Below are 19522 nucleotides of genomic sequence, written 5' to 3'. Positions count from 1 at the left end.
GAGAGAGCGCACTGCTGAGCGAGTGTAGTTCTGCCTCCACCGCCTTGCCTGAGCTCTTTTCACACCACGCTGTTCCTATTTTTCCTTTCGGGGCTAGTTACCACAATTGCGGGTGGCGCTGTGGGTTAATTCACAGAGCCTAGACTCTAGAGCTTGCCGATCAGAAGGTCGGCGGTTCGAATCCCCACGACGTGGTGAGCTCCCGTTGCTCGGTCCCAGCTCCTGCCAGCCTAGCACGTCAAAGTGCAAGTAGATAAATACGTACCACTCCAATGGGAAGGTAAACGGCGTTTCCGTGTGCTTGCTCTGGTTCGCCAGAAGCGGCTTAGTCATGCTGGCCACATGACCTGGAAGCTGCACGCCGGCTCCCTCGGCCAGTAAAGCGAGATAAGCACCGCAACCCTAGAGTCGGTCATGACTGGACATTTACTTTTACCACAATTGGTAGTCTTCTGGGGAAAGACACAAAAATGGTTTGGGAGGAGCTAAATCCTTATTCTGGAGGTAAAAATTTAATAAATACAACTGTGGTGAGCCAGGGAGGGGGGGTGAACACAAAGCCCCTCTCCCTTGCCCCCCCTCGCCCAGTCCTCCTGTTCCAAGGCGAACCGGAAGAGGCAGGGAAAAGGGGAAGACACAGTCTTTTCCAGACTTATGCAACACAAACAGTAACGGCTGCCACCACTCTTTTTTAATCCACCAGTAACCCTGAGGCAGAGGGTAAAAAGAGCAACCCCCTAGTCGCCTTACTGACCCAGGGAAAACTTCAGTAGCGGTGTTAAGCAGTCATGCACCAGTTTAGCTTTGCAGATGGAGGCACACAAAATAAGGAAACAAAATGGTCTTTTCAGAATTTATTTAAAAGGAAGAGCAACTAATATATAAGTATTTCCACAATTCTCAAGGAAAGGATTACAGGCAAGCAAAATAAAAAACATTGTATAATATTTTCTAGCTAGACTTGTATACTCACAGGAGAAACTTGAAAAGAAACACAGAGTTCAAATCCCTTTCCCCTCAGGCAGGAATCAAACAGAGCATGGCTGGCACCTCCCAGGAACAATGGCATTCAGCAATTAGCATTTCCAACCCAGGTAAAGGTAAAGGTAAAGGGACCCCTGACCCTTTACCACTACCCTAAGGAGTCTCAAAGCGGTTGACAATCTCTTTTTCCCTTCCTCCCCCACAACAAACACTGTGAGGTGAGTGGGGCTGAGAGACTTCAGAGAAGTGTGACTAGCCCAAGGTCACCCAGCAGCTGCATGTGGAGGAGCGGAGACGCGAACCTGGTTCCCCAGTTTAGGAGTCTACCGCTCTTAACCACTACACCACACTGGCTGGGACAGAGCAATGGGAGCTCACCCCGTTGTGCAGATTTGAACTGCCAACCTTGTGATCGGCAAGCCCATGAGGCTCAGTGGTTTACACCACAGCACCACCCGCGTCCCTTTTAACTATGCTTCTATGTCTATATTTGAGGTGGTATAGAGCCTATATTGTATAGACCCATGTTGTACTTTGTTTGACAATGGAAAACTGGTAGAATGTGAAGTGAAGATGGAGCCATACAGTATCAAGGCCTAAAAGGCCACTTTGTTCTGTATCTTGATGCAAGGCAAGGCCACCTGCCCACCATTCCCATTTGAGAGTTGCCCAAGCCTAACAGTGCGCAGATGTCAAAACCCAACAGCCCCCCCAATATAAACTCAGCTGCAGTTCATTGTGGTCCTTTCACCTCTAGTGGCTTCAGCTGCTTTAGCTAGCTACATTAAAGGGCTTGAATCATGTTCTGCATTTGCTGGCTTCTGAAGGTTAGAATAATGATAACCTAGTTGAGGAATATTCCCCAGAGCCTTCTTGCTCATTGGAGGAGTCTGAAGTCTACTCCTCAGAGTCTGGGTGGTGATGACAGCGTTGTTGTTTAGATACCACCCTTCCATCTGAGGATCACAGGGCAGTTTACAATACTTCCCTGGGTTTTAGCAGGTTGGGTGCAGGATCCAAGCATAGGTCCTCCCCTAAAACCAGGCTCTGACTTTTCTTCTGAGCTACTGCTGGGCTGGATCACTAAATCTCTGAAGTTTATTGGCCCAAGGCCATGACAGTCTCCATGCATTTTTTTTAAACAATAGGGAAAATAGCACCAAAACAGGACTTCAGAGTTTTAAGGATTCTGCAACTGTTTGAAATGTTTGAAAATGGTCTATACTATATAGTAAGATACCTGAATATTCTCTGTCCATAGGTATTATGCCATCCTGTGTACGGTGGAGCCTGCTTAGCAAATCTCAATACAAAACCCACAATAAAAACAAACATTTCCTTGGTGGTATACATCACTTTTATTTGAATATACAATGTTTACAAAAGAAATGCAGTAACTGTTTACAGAAGCACACATACTTTAAAATTTATTAAATGCTAAATTTCACAACTCATAACTGATGATCTTCTGCAGCATAATCCAGCCAGAGCGGAACACTTTTAACTTTCACAGATGAGAGATGGGAAATCAATGGCCTTCCACGTGTTAATGGACTACAGATCCCATCATCCCTGACTGCTGGCCATGCTGGCTGGGGCTAATGGGAACTGGAGCCTGAAACATCTGGAGGGCCAAAGATTCCTCCCCCATCCCTGCCACAGTTTTCAGCAGGCTTAAAGCTGCAACTGCACACATATTTACTTGGGAGTAAGTTGCGTCTTCTGAGTAAACTTAATCGTGTTGTACATTTCTCTCATTGAAACCACTAGGACAATGCTTCACTTTGGCTGGATTGAGCCACAAGTTCTGTAGCCTATCTTTAGTTATTGCCAAGGCAGAAAGAGGTGATATTTACATTCAAAATCACAAGTTATATCGCGAAATGTGATTCAGTCCAGTGTGACGGCCAATCCAACTGAAATAATGTGCCACTTTTGTATAAACCCCAGGGTGTCCTTTTTCGCCACAATTTTCACCCCAGCTCACAACACCCCAAACATACCCTACATTATTAGAGTCAAAACAAACTAAGGGTCCTCCTGAGTCACCTTTACAGGAATCCACAGAGCCATCATGCGTACCTGAAAAGAGAAAAACCAAGTACAGTAAGTTGTTGAATGCATATTTTAATGGCAAGGATGCCACAGGTGCCCTCACCCACAACAAAGGGAATTATGGGTGCAATTTCATTCCCAAACTATATTATTGATACTGGATACAGTCAAAATAGAGCAGAAGGCCCAAAGTGTGTGTACAACTATGACTTCGTGGTGTTTTTTTATCTTGTCCATAGCTCAGGCATTTTTTTTTTTTGGCCTATTTGGGACAATTAATCAATTTCCCCATATCCAGAGCCTGAGTTCATTGAGCCTGATCCTTGACAAAGACTGACATAATTATTCAGTGAACTGGTGTTATCTTGGATAAAAGGTAAAGGTAAAGGGACCCCTGACCATTAGGTCCAGTCGTGACCGACTCTGGGGTTGCGCGCTCATCTCGCATTATTGGCCGAGGGAGCCGGCGTATAGCTTCCAGGTCATGTGGCCAGCATGACAAAGCCGCTTCTGGCAAACCAGAGCAGCACATGGAAACGCCGTTTACCTTCCCGCTGTAGCGGTTCCTATTTATCTACTTGCATTTTGACGTGCTTTCGAACTGCTAGGTTGGCAGGAGCTGGGACCAAGCAACGGGAGCTCACCCCGTCACAGGGATTCGAACCGCCGACCTTCTGATCAGCAAGCCCTAGGCTCAGTGGTTTAACCACAGCGCCACCTGGGTCCCAGGTTATCTTGGATATTATCTTTAAATGTTGATGGTTTAGGGAGCAATCCAAACTCCTGCTAGTCTAGTGGAGTCACGTGGGGCAATGGGGCCATGGCTGCATCCACAGCCCTGCCATGCATGACAACCAAGGCAGAAGGGAGCAGGCAGATAAACATCCCCTCCTCCTGTTAACTTCTTAATACTCTTGTGGGGAGCTATTTGTGTGTTTGTTTTGTCTCAGACGCTGATATGTGTTGACCCATCTCTGCTTACTTAATACAGTGGTACCTCGGGTTACAGACGCTTCAGGTTACAGACGCTTCAGGTTACAGATCCCGCTAACCCAGAAATAGTACCTCAGGTTAAGAACTTTGCTTCAGGATCAGAACAGAAACAATGCTGCAGCGGCGGCGACAGCAGCGGGAGGCCCCATTAGCTAAAGTGGTACCTCAGGTTAAGAACAGACCTCCAGAACGAATTAAGTTCTTAACCCAAGGTACCACTGTACTGGCTCATGAGTTTGCATCCAGATGGGTGTCAAAAATGATACAGTTCATATTCACCTGCGCATTCCATGCCTTCAAAGTACCGGTTCCCGTAGATTTCAGAACAGTTTTCCATTAGAGAAATGTACCCCCACTTAAGGCCAAATTGCGTTGAAAATTCTAAAGAAGAAATAAATAACAGTTTGTGTTTTATTTATTATTTCATTTATCATTTATTCAATTATTAATTGTTCACAATTCAATACTTTCATTCACTGTCCATAAACTTATCCCATTTCAACCGTGGTTGGGTAAATCTGATTTTTTAAGTATCTGATGAGACTTTTTTCCAATGCAGGACAAAACAACTTGCTTTTTTTTTAAAAAAAAAAGTGAAAATTTCACATAAATTTTTAAAAGTGAAAAATTTCACATAAATTTCATTCAAGTCTCTGAATGAAGGAGTTGTGAAGACTTGGCCAACATGGATTTCCAAACCAGTTAGCAACAGTTATCTTCAAAGAGCTCACACTGTAGTAGCTGAAACTTGAAGAGACTCCCAAATCCACCTGCGGATTCCATCCCGGAGAATTTCACAGTCCCTTTGAGAATTTTGGAATGTAATTCCTTTTCTCATGACTTGATACAGGATGGTGGGGGAGGGGGAAGAAGGGGGGGTGAGATGTTCAGCTGAGACCAATAGGAAATGCTAGTGACACAGCTTTTAATGAGCTGTTATATAGAAGAGTTGAAAGGAAGTGCTTTTGTAGCTTAGCAAAGTATGAGGCCAGAAGAGATGAGGAAATTGTAACCATAATTCAAAGAAGTAATTAGCCTATTCCATTTACCTTCATTGAGTCCCCAGCCGGACACTTTGCACTGGTGGCCACCTTTGAACATGTATTTTGACCAAGGGACACAGACTGGCACAGAGTCACGCGGGTAACATGTTGATTGGTTCTTGTCCCTGGGTTTCATCTCCAGCAAAGCAATGTCATTTTCATATGTTTTGGTGTTGTACTTCTCGTGAACTATTACTTTAACTACTTGAAATGCTTCTATTATATCTTCCTGTTTTACTGTGTTCAGCATTCCAGTCCATACCAAATAAGTATGTGCACGGCTCTCTCTGCAAAAAAGAAATGTGTTTCAAGGAGTGCAAGCAGAAACACAAACTTTGGATTATGAAACATTTTCCAGCTACTGAAACAAGTAGTGAAATGGATTATATACACAAGCGCCCACTTTTAGCAATAGACTCCTGCACAGTTTTCCATGCCTTTATGAAATCCATTAGATTAAATCCATTAGATTAGAAACGCTGTGATTTAGCAAAAATAGCTGAGGCCTGGCTACATATTTATTTATTTATTATTGCATTCATTTTAAGATTAACTTTTTTAAAAACCCACTTAATTATTTGCATTTCTGGAAAAAAAATCCACGGAAAATGGGACAATCAAACAATTAAAAAACCTGAAGTTCAACCGACAGTGTGTCTCTCTAATTTCAGTTGCGAGGGAGTTCAACCGTCTTGAGCTCACCCTGCTGAATGCACGGCTTCTACTAGTTATCAGCTGTGTGTCTGAGCCATGGGGGACCACCAACAGAGATTCCCCCAAAGATCTCAAAGAATTTCAAAAAAATATAAGGGACCAGTTAGGTATTTTTATTTATTTACTTGTTTTGGGGGGGGGAGCAACTGTCCCTCCTGCCCAACCCCCAGCTACGCCTATGTCAATTAAGCCAATATAGAACTCCTAGACCGTTGTAACGTAGATGGAACCGTAGACGTCCAAGACCCTAAAAGTTCATTTTGTTCTGTCTCTTGCTGCAAGGCAATTCCCATTTGAGAGTCGCCAAATCCACTTACCTAACACAGTGTGCAGCCGTCAAAACCCAGCAGCCCCCAATATAAACGCCACCGCAGTTCACTCTTGTCCCTACATCTTTAATGGCCACTTGCCAGGGAAATTCATCCTGCAAATACATGAGGCATGATGTTACACTTTTCTAGACCAGTTCTCCTACTAATATTACTTGTATGTGATCCCCATGTGGAACTGGAAGTAGGAGCAAAAATCAACGTAGGTTGACAAAGTACGGTAGATATTTATTTCAGACCCTACTGTTTCTACTCTACCTTCTTCAGGAAAAGTCAGAGAAACAAAGGTTCAGCATTTTGATGTGCTGCCTCTTCTTTTCCTATTGGATAAAGAAATAGCTCCTTCATCCATTCCACTTTTTTAGTTCCTGCTTCTAGTTGGATTTTAAAAAATAATATTTGATGTACTAAAATGTCCTATGGCAAAAAAAAATCCACAATAGGCCCTTAACTGGAGTGATTCAACTGTGCCACCCATTCAGATTCCCTAGCTTATGACTGGAGGAGGAAGGGGGGGATATTGCTGGGCAATATTTTAAAAGGCTGAAAATTAACTCTTCGGTTTCCTACTTATACTGTACTCAAAAAGCTTATGCTTCGCCATGGATTTCTAGGTTGTTTTATCCATTGTCACCATTCCTGCAGGTCTAAAAAATGCATTAAAAGCACAGACTTGACATTACAGACTCAACATTATAGTAGCTGTATTGTTAGCTATGCCTGATTTTCCTTTTACCTTTCCTGCAGTGAATCCACCTACGATTCGCTTCTGACGAGTAACCGTGTGGTTTGCAATGCCGCACTGTAATTGAGGTAACAATGTTTTGATCTTTCTTCTTTCTTTAATAAAAGAGATAAGCAGTGTCATGCTTACAACTCGTTCCCTTGCATTTGTTGAAAGAAACTGCTCTGTTGTTTGATTTTTTTATGGCTTTTTAAGCCCTCTTTGGGCATTTAGTTTACATACGTGCATTGATGATAATTGAACAAAGGAGAGTTGGGTGCACTGGCAAACCCCACCTCCTCCGGCACATCACATTCCCTGTCCTTCCAGTCCTTCACAAGATGGAGTGTCAACTTCTGAACTGGGGACCTCTTGTAGAGGCCAGCTGTGCAATCTAGAACCCCCACATATTAGGGATAATTGCGTGCAAAAATGCCCATTTGACACAAGCAGCAATTTTCAAGAGTGATTAGTGAATGCATGTAATAAGTTCCATTGAGCAAAGCAGACTTCACTTATGAGTAAGCATGCATAGGACTGGACTGCTGAATCAGTCCAAGCAACTGTCATATTGTCTATTGATGATGATATAGTGTATTTACCTTCATCCATAGACTGTTCAGCATCTTCTGTTCCTTCTGAAATAAAATAAGAGTGTACAACTACATTAAATTATTGTATCTGAAAATCTAGTTTCATATCCATGAACCTATGAACATTCCTGCAGCTGAGCCTTCACAGCTCTTTGATTTATAGCAATTAGCAAGTGATAGTGTTTATTTTCATGCTGCAAAGAACTTAGTGATGTCCAGGAAATAATATTAAAACACAAAATGTTACCTCTTGCATTTTGTTCAGCTCTTCTATTTCCTATTTAAAACATACATGCATATATATGATAAGTAGGGTGTACACAGAAAAACAACAACACATCAACGAACACTATGGTATGCATTAGATCGGTTTGCTGTATATTGGCGTTTGAGAATCTAAATGTTGGACATCCTATAATGCCTGCATCAGACTTGACCATTGGCTATGCTAGTATAACCTTCCAGGTTTAGCCTTGCAGGGGTGAAGTTCTTGAAGAGTTAGAAGGAAGGAGATGCTTTGTTCAGCTGTGGAACTAATGCTGATTGCAGAGAGCAACTCGGAAGCCTTCTTCACCTTGGTAGACAAGAGCAGCCTCTCTCAACCTTGGGTTTCCAGATGTTGTTAAACTACAACTCTCATCAGCCCCAGCCAGCATGGCCCAATGGTCAAGGATGATGAGCATTGTAGTCCAACAACATTTGAGGACCCAAGTTTGGGAATGGACAGAGGAACATTTAAATGGGCTGATCACAAAATTTGCAAGCAATAATATGTACATTTTTTTCTTCTGATCATTGGTTACATTGATCTTTTTTCAAATAGTTTCAAACTGTGCATTTATTTATTTGCTCTGTATAACTGTGGTTCCATGAATGGGCTGCAAATTAGAGACCAGTTTTTTCCTGAGCTATTCCTGCCCAATAAGCTGACCTATAAAAAGCAGGACACTCCTGAGAGAACCCAGAGAGAAACATAAGAATAGAGTTATAAAATAATATATATATAAAAATTACCCGAATGTTCATTTCCTTCAGCTCTTTTTTTATCACCTATTTAAAACATGCACATATACATAAAATAAGTAAGGTGAACACATAAAAAACCAATCCACCACCAACAAACAATGAACTAGACTGACTTCCATTATATTAAGGGTCTGTAGTCCTGCAGATATTGTTAAACTCCACCTCTAAACTGTAGGGAGTGGCTCAAAACTACATATGAACCTTGCTCAGTAATACAGATGACGAAGGGCCAAAGTAGACATTGGGAATCCCTATTAGCTTTCCTCCTGGGGCTAATAGCAGTTGTGCTGATGGGGTGATTTCTTTCTCTTTGTGCCTCTCTTGCTATTAATTTTTCTAGTATCGTGTTTAATATGGACCTAGGCTCCATTCACTCCTTTTGCTCTGCAGGGTGAAGTGACGTGACAAGCATGATATATAGACCAAACACATGCTCACTTTTTGATGAATTTTAAATGAAATTGTTAATAGTTGGATGGGTAGTGCTGCATTGCAGTGATAGTATAACTTTTATTGTGTTTTATACAGATATAGATACGTACACACTTTTCTACCATGATACCCAAGGTGGTTTACATTTTTTAAAAAAATGTGATTAAATAATGATTCATTACAATTATCACATTATTATTATTATGTCCTATTGCTGTGGACTGCTTTGTGCACAAATATATTTGTGGAAAATGCAGAATATTGAACAGGGATGAATGCCTTCATTGAGAAAATGCATAGATATGCTTGCAAACGGATTCTCCTTATATGAGAATGAGAAGGGTTTGGTTTTCAAATAGTACAAATCAACCTGCAATATCCACCTGGAAGGGTAACATGTGCTTTTAGCTTACTGTTAATTTTAATTATGTTCTGAACCTTTTAAAATACCTGTTTTCAGCTGCCTTTTATTGACAACACGACTATCAATGGTTTTTTGGGTTTGTTTTTTTATATTGTTTAGGTGTTCTTTTTACAATCAAGAGGTATATATTTTTGTTAAATACCGTAAACAGAAAGCATTCCCTTTATGCGCCCCATTGAAATGAATGCTGCTCGTTTTCTTGAGCTGTTCTCTGTGTTTTTAGCTACAACAGCCTATTTGGATGGGGCAAGCTGCACATCTAAGATGAACAAAAGGACAGCTGCAAATCATATATCAGTAAGTGGAGCACAAACTTCAAATCAAGTAAGCTATTAGGTTACAGAAAGCATCCCTCGCCCCTTTCAAGCTGTAGTGTTGTACTGTGAGCTATGCATGAGCACTCTGTTTAGGTTTTGATATTGCTCGTCTGTTAATGAGGGACAAGTGGACATGATGGATGGGCTGTGCAATGGTCTCAGATATCACCACAATTTCAGCTAGCTAGACTGTTCTAAGCTTATCCAAACCCATTACAGTGGTACCTCTACTTACAAATAACTCTACTTACGAATTTTTCTACTTACAAATGGAGCCATCTTGGATGCGGTTTAGATTGGATTTTTTCTACTTACAAATTTTTAGATAGGGTTGCTTCGACTTACGAATTTTTTCTCCCAATGCTTTCCTATGGGATTTGACTTACAAATATTTTCAACTTACAAATGTGTGTTCGGAACGCCTTAAATTCGTAAGTAGAGGTACCACTGTACATGGTCGGGGTAGGGTGGTGTGGTGTGGGGATTATTGTCTGAATGCAGCCACAAATAAATGGAAAGGTATACTCTTACACTCTTGGCGAGTCTCATCTTCTCCTGTTAAACAGTCCACTTCATTGTCACAGACGTATCTTCTTGGAATACACACATCTGAATGACAGTGGAAGTTTTTCCCCCTGCATGCTGTCGGAAAGAGATCAGTCAGGATATAAAACACAAAATGGTCCATCGGTAGCACAGTGGTTTAAGGCCTAAGCACAAAGAATTGTAGAGTTGGAAGGGACCATGAGGGTCATCTAGTCCAACCCCCTGCAATGTGGGAATCTTTTTGCACAACCCTGAGATTAAGAGTCTCATGCTCTATTGATTGAATTATTCAGTTATTTTTTAAAATTAAGCAATGTAACTTTGAAATATTCTACATTCTTTTTGGAAATGGAGCTTTCCTGCTCCTTTGTGTGTATAAAGTTGAATGCAAATCTCTCTCTTTTTGGGAGCAATGAAAACACCCCCACCCCACCCCATATGTTCATGGTACTGTTTTTAGTTCTGATCCATTGATTTTGATTAGTGAAGCTTATGTTTGCTTTGTTCTAAGTGACCTTGGGGAGTTTTGAGTTGAAGTTGGTACCTCGGTTTACAAACACAATTGGTTCCGGAAGTCTGTACTTAACCTGAAGTGTACTTAACCTGAAGCAAACTTTCCCATTGAAAGTAATGGAAAGTGGGCTTCTAGTTCAGCTCCAGCGCCGTCCGGCGGGGTCCGTCTCGAGCTCCGAGGCGACCCGACTCTGCAAGGGGGGGAAAGCAGCGGGAGCGCCGCTGCACCCCATAGAACCCCAGATCGAGCGTTCTGGGGGCAGAATTAGCCCAGCAGCGCCCCAATCCCGGCTCTCCAACTTTCCGGTAGGCTCTAATAAGAGCTCCGGAGTGAGAAGGGTCGCAGTCGCGGGGGCCATTTTGGAGCGCCATCGCTACCCTTGCAGAGAGAAGCTCCGTGCCGGAGGCGGAGAGCACTGGATTTTTCCAAAGAAGGGTTTGGCAAATCGACAGACTGTGAGTAAAAAGATTTAAAGATTTAAAATTGGACTCAAAATTTGGAACGGGGGGGTGAGACTTAAAAAACAGAAGCCGATCTCCCCCCCTACTGATTTAAAGAGGAAGCAGCTTAAGGAAGAATCCCGGTGCCAGGGCAAGAACTTTATTGTTTGAACATTTCCAAGAACTGACCTAAGATTCTCCCCCAGAGGCAGGGTAAAGGGGGAGAACGGTTTTAGACTGTAAGAACCCTGCAAGTATATGCAATTGAAGAAGAGACCCTCACCATACCCTGAAAATTGGCACCCCTAACAGAACAGCGAGTGGAATATAATGGGGTGAGGAAGAGGAAGGAACTGATTTTTAAGGACTCTTGGTTTGATATTTGAGGGCTGTTGGAAATAATTAAAAAGCTGAAGTTATAATATATGGAATATAATGTATCCAGTTTGGACTATGTGGAATTATTAGAACTTGTAACCACTTCCTGTTTCCCAAGTTTTGCTCTGACCTTGAAAAGCTAGGAAAATGTCAACAAAAGATTACACACCTGGCTTCCAGGAGAAAGTTTTCAGACTCTTGTGGGAAATAAAAATTAGTATGCATAAGACTCAACAATTGGAAGGAATAAGCCAAGATTTACAGAAAGATGAAATACTTCAAGAAATGGTGCAGGAGGATAAAAAGACTGATGAACCGAGTTACAACATAATTGAAGAAAATGAGGATGGAACACCGGATTTGCAAAAGAACAAAGACTCAGACGAGATCTGGAATACCCCTCCTTTGGAGGGGGAGAAGCAAGAATTTCTGAAGAGACAGAAAACCCACAAGAAAAGCATCATGCAAAGAAGAAGGGACTTCTGGGGGGGGGGGGGACAGAGAAGCCTGGACTGAAAAATTTGTTAGGAAGGGGGTGGGATGAAGGAGGAATGTATTTTGTTCAATGGGATGGATAAAAAAGGACTGAAAACTGGATCATGGACTTTGGTACTTGCTGGAATGGAAGGGGAAGGCTGAGATCAGGGGAGGGGGAGGAAAGAATTGGGGATAAGGAGAAAATTTAGAATTGGGAATGTAAAAAGGTTTTAAGAATATGGGAGTTTTGGGGAAAAAATTGGGGCCTGGGAAGAAAAAGAATGTTGATAAGACAGAAATAAGATTTAGGAGTTATTTAGAAGTATTATAAAAGAGATTGCTAAATAATTTAGGAGACGGTTGGGGGTTCTCTTCCTCTTGTCGGCCCTCTGCGCGCAGGGAGCTCTTGGTGGCAGGGGGGGCTCCTGGGGCGGGGAGGGAGAGAAGACCCAATTGGAAAAAGAACCATTGCCTCTCCCCTTCTTTCCCCTAGAAACTCTCTGTGGCAGGGGGAGTGCTGGGGTGGGAGGGGTGGTGGGAATGGGAAATGATGTTAGAAGAAAATTTAATAGAAAATAAGGATGTTATTGATATAAGATTGGAGAATTTGGAAAATAGAATGGGGAATATGATAAGAAAACTGCTTAAATGGGGTTAAAAAAACGAAAATCAGAAAAGGGGGAGGTAGGGGAAGCCCATTGTTTTTTTCTTTTTTCGTCTTTTTATCTATTTTTTATGTTTTTTGTGATTATTGGTAAAGTTTAAATAGTTGGGCGGACACTCACCTATTCTCTTCTTATTACCCTAGGACCCCTCAGTGGCAGGGGGGGGGGGTTGCCGGGGTGAGGAGGGAGGGGCGGGGATAAGTCCAACTATAAAATGCACCACCTTCGACTGCGCATTGTTCATGGGAATACCTTGTGGCAGGAGGGATCTCGTGGAGGGTGGGTTAGAAGAAGGCGGAAAATATGTTACTTAATTGTATATGTGTTTTTGTTTTGTTAATATGCAAAATTAATAAAAATTATTATATAAAAAAGAAAGTAATGGAAAGTGGATTAATCCGTTCCAGACAGGTCCGCGGAGTACTTAAACTGAAAATACTCAAACTGAGGCGTACTTAAACCGAGGTATGACTGCATATAAATCTAACTGATACCTAACATGACTGAAGAAATATGACTTGAATATTTTAACCTTTTGTTTACAAGCATTTGTTTGACAAGCACATAGCTTTAAAGTAGCTTTCAGAGGCTTTTGTTTATGTGACTGATAATACACGAAAACAAGAATGATTGCATAGCATAGAACATACCTTTGCAGCATACTTCATCACTTAAGTCTCCACAGTCGTTGACGCCATTGCATGTCTTAACGGAAGGGATGCATTTTCTATTGACACAACGGAATTCTCTTGGGGAACATTCTGTCAAGTGGGATGAGAAACAAATAATGTTTTGGTTAGATATTCTGCAGCAGAAAAAGAAATATATAACTCCATAGGTTTGTTTTCTGGGATGGGTGCACTGTGGCTGAAGACATGAAACTATTGTGTTCAGCATAACTGTCTGTCTCTGGTTTAATTATTAAGAGCATTTCTATGTTTCCTTTCCATCAGTGACAAATACGAGACAGCAAATAAAAAGATAAATTCATCATAGCATTCACAAGGATTTTTTTTTAAAAAAGGAGAGATTTAAATTAGTATGGAGAGATTTAAAACTGTATGTTGTGGGGAGGGGAACAGGCCCTGGCTGGCCCTGGGGTGGGGGTAACTTTGAAAGTTGAGTGAGGCCTGTTTACCCGACTTCATTCAGGACTCATGATGATTATCATTTACAGTAGTCATTTTCCTTGCAGCAGTGACCCAAAGCAACTAACATTAAATCCAGCTAAAACAAACACAACCAGTGAGAACCTCAAAACACAGCAGCACGTCTTCAGGTAGCCCAATTGACTGTGAACAGTGACTGCGTTGTTTCAAAGAATCCACAGTGTAGTTTGACTAAATATGCAGCAACAGAAGCAGTAATTAAGAGGCATCCTTTCTATCATATTGACTGAGTGACTGCATTTATGCAATGCCTTTCTGCCAAGGCTCCCAAGCTGGTTTACTATTTCAGGGTTGCGGGTTCTAGCCCCACATTGGGCAAAAGATTCCTGCATTGCAGGGGGTTGGACTAGATGGCCCTCGTGGTCCCTTCCAACTCTTATGGTTCTAAGATTCTATTCTATGAAATGATAGAAGATATAAAGCAAAAGTGTCCTGCCATGCCAAAAGTCTCTTCTTGGCCTGGTGGTATAAGATCCCTGGCCTGGGCTTTGTTGCCTCAGGGTACACTAGTTTTTCTTAAGCCACCCAAGGGAAAGTGAGAGAGGGACTGCACCAACATGTCATTTACAGGCAGATACTAACACTGTAATGAACTCAGGTGCTGAGTTACAACAGCTATGTATCCACAAGAGCGATATCAACATGCTAAAACCCTGTGACATGTTCAGTGACTACAGAATGTTGAGTTATCTCTTCCAAGGGGAGTTAATGCCAGTGGAGGGTGAGGAGAGGAGGAATGGAATGGAATGGAGTCTCCTGTAAGAGGGCATGGCTAGCACACTGAAGAGGAATATTTCATATTGCAGTGTTTTGTTCCAAGTTGGAGAATTTGATTATCAAGCCAGAAATGGCTAACTACAGACAATACCCCCCCCCAATAAAACTTGTTTTACCAACCTCTATGTGTTGTATGGCACACCACTTTTGCCACTTTCTCCTTAGTTTTATTCACTCTAGTTAAAGTACATTCTGCTAGGCTGGTCTCTATTCCTCTGCATCTTGCCTTAAGGCATTCCAATGAATCGGAGTCTTCTTTTGGGTCAACAGTGTCTGTACGATCAGCCCCTCTGAGCAATGCAAGAAAAAAGAAGAGAAGTAATCATTGGCCCTTTGTTATTTTGGAAAATAAAATGCATTCTTCTCTGTATCATTCCAATTTTAGTATATGTGCTGCCTAAGCAAGCACAAAAATGCATTCTTTATACAGTACCATGGTTTGCTATAAAACTATCATGTGTTATATATTAAATGTACAGTTTATTCAGACAATTATTTTTTTGTGTGTGTGTGGAGCTACTGAACTGTAAGGAGCCTTGCATCTCTTTGGTTTTGCCAGTTTATGGGGAGCAGCCAAAAACACCGCAAGACAAAAAAGACAACAGCAGGCTAGATGGGGAAATAATATGACCTTCTAGAAGGTTCAGTAGTGTTCAGTAGTGCTCCGTGGACTCAAGAAAGGTCTTCCCAAGCGCTGCTACTTCAAAGGGTACCTACCTCAAACTGCATACTCTTGAGTACCCCCTGAATAAAAAGCACTGACTATTAACTATGGCCCTGACCTCATACTCCACAGTTGGGAATTAGGACTCTCTCAGGTGTTGTTGGACTCCAGCTCCCGTCAGCTTCAAACCACCATGCCCAATGGTCAGGGAGCCATGACCCAGGGCTCTGCCTCCCCACCGTCAGGGAAAATTGTTACGAATTCAGAGCCAGGAGAAGTATGTGCCCTCTGAGCCCACCTTGGGCATCTCTATCTCCTTGGGAATTCCAGCACCAGAGGAGCAACTGATGCCAGCACCTCTCCATCTTGAAGAAGCCCCATTACCCTCTTCAGACTCTAGCTGAGAATGCAAAACAGAACCATAGTAAACAGCCAGGGCCCCTTTAAGAGAAAGGACTCCATTAATCAGGGCTGAAAGAAGCTGCCATCCTATTTAAGGATTGGTCTGGATTTGCTCATCGCTGGAGCAACATCCAGCCTGCACTGGCCGACATCCCACCTAGGTGTTTGCTTTTTGGCCTTTGCTTTGCTGGACCTTGCTTCTCTGGACTTACTGGCATTGCTTGACCTGACTTTGCCTCCTGGATTTGGAACTGGCGCTAGCAGCTAGCAATACATTACCTGGTGCCTCTGGGCTCTTTGCTCAGCACATGCTAGAACCCTCCCTTGCACCCCGATGAGACCCTTGCATGGGGAAGAACACAGGCATGATGGGAGTTTGAGTCCAAGAACACCTGCAGGGCCACAGATTCCCCATCCCTGTTCAGATCCATCATAAAGATGGATGCCACGAATTCAGAGTTTTTCTTAAGATTTATTTAAGTAACATTTTATCCATATAAGCAGCTCTCCATTCCACCCCAGAATCTTACTCTGGAAAACCAAGATGTCTGCAGGCCACATTAGCTTCATTCATACCCCAATTAAATCCACACACAGGTGTCTTTGGGGATTGATTCACTTCCACTTGGATAATTCCTGTTGATGTTGCATTTTCAGGCTTCAACGAAACTTGAAAAGTCTCTAGAAAGCAAAGCAAAATCTGCTCATGTTTAGGTCGGTAAGGTTTACAAAAGACAGCAATGTGGGCAAAACCCACTTTGTTGTAAGCAAGGCGCCATGTGTATAGTTCTGTTGGCATTGTTTGTCTGAAGGGTGGAGGTAAAATAAGTGAAAAAATAAATTAACCTTGAATGGGAAGACAGGTACTGTACAGTATTATTTAATCAAATGGCACATTCTTTGTCAATTTGCTTCCTCTCTAGGATGCCAGATTTGAATTTCTACAACAATTCACACAAATGCATACCAGGAAATAGCTGTATGTTTTATATAGATACAAAAAGCACAGGGTTTCCCCCCCATTTACAGGGCATTGTTTATTTTAAAGAGCCTGGAATGTCACCAAGCCAGTCTTTGAGCAATGGACTCTGAGCAGAAAGCGAGACTCTCTGCTGCTTTTTGTGCATATGACTGGTAAATGCAGTGGAGGGAGAGTGATAAGGCATGACAGAAACAAAATACTCTGTGCTGTAGGAATGACAAATGTGCAACATTTTACAGGTAGGCCAAGAATGTCAAGACCTGTCAAGAGCTGTTATATGAGTCTAGGGTTGTTCTGCCTGTGTACAGTATTTGGTTGCATACACATAACACACATTTAAATTATTATATTAAAATAATTCATTGTTTTTCTTTTTTACAAAAATAACTCGGAAGACACTTAACAACAGTAAATAACAATGAGCTACCCCTGGAGTAGGGGTAGTAGGGGGTTAATGTCGTGGTGGTGGTTTGGTGGAAATCAGGTGCAAGTGGAAGCACTATGTGCTAAGGCAAAGCCATAGTTGGATACCACCAAAACTGTGTCAGTATAACAGAATTACAAGCAGACATCAATGTCCACACACGTCTACACCATAGCTGCCAAGTCTCCCGCTTTTCGCAGGAAACCCCCGGATTTTAATCCGTTTCCCACTGTTATCCCGAATAGAAAAAATTCCCGGAAATCCTACCTGCTAGGGAGGCTCCATTTCGGGTACCCGCTCTGTTCATGCCTGGGCACAGAAAATCGGGCAGCGCCGGCACCGGAAGTTGCTTCTACGCATGTCCAGACATGCGTAGAGGCGACTTCCGGTGCCGCGCTGCTGCTGATCCCTCATTTTTAAGCGGGAGACTTGGCAGCTATGGTCTGCACCCAACCCTTAAAGCTTTCGGATATAAAGCTGTCAGTCAAGTCCAACATTCCGAGAGGACTAACTGCCTCTATGTGGCAGGCCGTTTCTCGGTTGGGCTGTTGGTGCTAGGAGTGTTAACTGGTAACTGCTCAGATGCTGGAAACTGAAAGAATGTGAAAGTAAATTAGTTTATGTTAATATGATTCAGATTCAAGTGCGTTTTATTTAAGAGGGACAGAAAGGGATTATCAACCAGGAAGGTATAATTATTAATAGGACTCAAACGAGTTAGCAACCCGCTTGTCTCTGCATATACTAAATAGGGGATAGTTTAAACTCTGCTAATCTATATAAACACTCCCACAAAAGCCTGGTCTTTCTCAGGATCAACAATCAATTCAGAAGATGAAAATGAAACATATACTTCTTCTTACCTTGAGAGCTGCATCTTCCTCTGTTCATAAATCTGCTCTTTTTACGCTGACATTCCAAGCTCTTTAGCTGGCAGTAATTTAAAGTCCTCTTCTCTGTAGAACAAACCAAGGTTCCATTTCTTGGGCATTGGTAAGGTAGCTTACAGAAACAGGAGCCATCCACACACCTCTGCCATGGCTGGCAAAACACTTTCTCGCAAGAATTCTGAGTGTAGCCATTGTTCACACATTCTTCTATCAGATATGTATTGTCCTAAAAAACAAATACTATTCAGTAACAGAAGTGGATTTGTTGTTTTCACACTTCCTTCAGATCCATGCAAGCCTTAAAGTATTACCAATAAAATGTGTTTCTTACAATGCCAACCATTTTTTAAGAAATAAAAATCCTTACCTTTTGTTGAAAAATTCCAAGTGGTAAGCACAAAATAAACACGAGAGCTGATAATGATTTCATGGTGAAGAGTGTCTGTCCGTATTTAGAATATTTTCTTTCCCTAAAACTTTTCCCCAGTCTCAGACTTCTGCTATGTGTTTAATTTTTAACCATTAGCAAATATTTATAAAGATGGTTCCGAAACAACTACGGAGAACATCCATGTGCATGGATGGTTCTCAGCTCTTAGACAAGATCCTGCTTAAACCTCAATTCACTGTTCACTGCAAAAATGATAAGAGAAGCAAACAAGTAAAAAGACTGGTAGATCCCTAAAGGAATGTGCTGTCCTGTGCTGTCCTCTCACACAACTTTCTTAATACTCTCACTTATTTATGTAGCTGCTTTGTATTTGCCTGCTTCTCTGGAACAGAAGAAAATGGATGATTTGCATATTTAACTGACAGGGGACTAAGATTTCAAGGTTGTGTTTGGCCAGTTGCTCAATGCCTTGGCAAACGGATAAAAAAAGTATTTGTGCACTAAGCTCTGGGAGTGCCAGTTTCCGGGAATGGCTAAGCTACTAGCCCTAAAAAAATCAACAAATAGTGGGGCCGTACAGTTCAAAAATCCCTCTATTTAATAAGAGCAAGGGAAGAAGGTTTGTGTTTTAGTTTTTCTCCTTAGGAACATAGGAAGCTCCCTTATACCGAGTCAGACCATAGGTCCATCTAACTCAGTGTTATCTGCAGCCTGTAGCAGCAACCTCTTCACATAAGCCTTTCCACCAGGGGCCGCCTCCAAGTTTATGTTACAGTACATAGTTCTTGCTCCCTCCCTTTCAGCTGTACTGATACTTGGGGGACCACACCATAAAACAGTTGTAGGGGGAGTGGAGCAACAAATGCTCTTTGTCAGGGCTTTTTTTCAGCTGGGACTCACCGGAACTGAGTTCCTGCACCTGAGGGCGGGCACCGTTGCCATTATAAGAGAACAAGGTTCATGGTGAGTTCCGGCACCTCTTTTTCTGGAAAAAAAAACACTGAGCACCTTAAGACATGCAAGAAAACGGGTTACCTCCAGGAATTTTGAAATGGGTTTAGTGACCCTGGAAGTCTGCATCTCTACATTCTGTAACTTCTCCTGCTGTACGCCAATAGCTATTTGGAAAGAACATTTCTGTTTTGGCCATGCCTGCTTAGAAATAAGCA

General features: G+C 42.2%; 1 protein-coding gene across 2 annotated transcripts; it reads right to left on the bottom strand.

The window, feature by feature from the left end:
• Positions 1–2323: 2323 nt before the first annotated feature.
• On the bottom strand, positions 2324–18680 carry LOC118083430 (complement factor I). 2 transcript variants are annotated; one of them, XM_035111824.3, is made up of 14 exons: positions 18330–18680; positions 17936–18188; positions 16197–16347; positions 14721–14890; positions 13305–13415; positions 10166–10276; positions 8450–8485; positions 7683–7712; positions 7445–7480; positions 6855–6958; positions 6107–6213; positions 5082–5362; positions 4312–4413; positions 2324–3066 (listed from the first exon to the last, which is right to left on the bottom strand). In XM_035111824.3, exons 1-14 carry the CDS (start codon positions 18390–18392, stop codon positions 2849–2851), a joined length of 1773 nt encoding a protein of 590 aa, XP_034967715.1. In that variant the 5' UTR covers positions 18393–18680; the 3' UTR covers positions 2324–2848. The 2 variants fall into 2 exon arrangements, with proteins under 2 accessions (XP_034967715.1, XP_034967716.1); XM_035111825.3 differs by lacking the exon at positions 7683–7712.
• Between the last annotated feature and the right edge of the window lie 842 nt (positions 18681–19522).

The sequence above is a fragment of the Zootoca vivipara genome, chromosome Z1 (assembly GCF_965207765.1).
Source record: "Zootoca vivipara chromosome Z1, rZooViv2.hap1.1, whole genome shotgun sequence".
Taxonomy (NCBI): domain Eukaryota; kingdom Metazoa; phylum Chordata; class Lepidosauria; order Squamata; family Lacertidae; genus Zootoca; species Zootoca vivipara.
Note: the sequence above shows the minus strand (reverse complement) of the source record. Positions and strands in the feature narration are given on the sequence as shown.

Bases quoted from the DNA above. Each gene is read 5' to 3' on its own strand.
- LOC118083430 (XM_035111824.3), bottom strand. From the start codon at position 18,392: ATGAAATCATTATCAGCTCTCGTGTTTATTTTGTGCTTACCACTTGGA. The intron at 14,891-16,196 runs GTAAGATTCTGG...TGCATTGCTCAG, and splicing joins AGACATCTTGGTTTTCCAGA to AGGGGCTGATCGTACAGACA. The intron at 8,486-10,165 runs GTAAGAGTATAC...TGTTTTAAATAG, and splicing joins AGATGAGACTCGCCAAGAGT to GTGATAAAAAAAGAGCTGAA.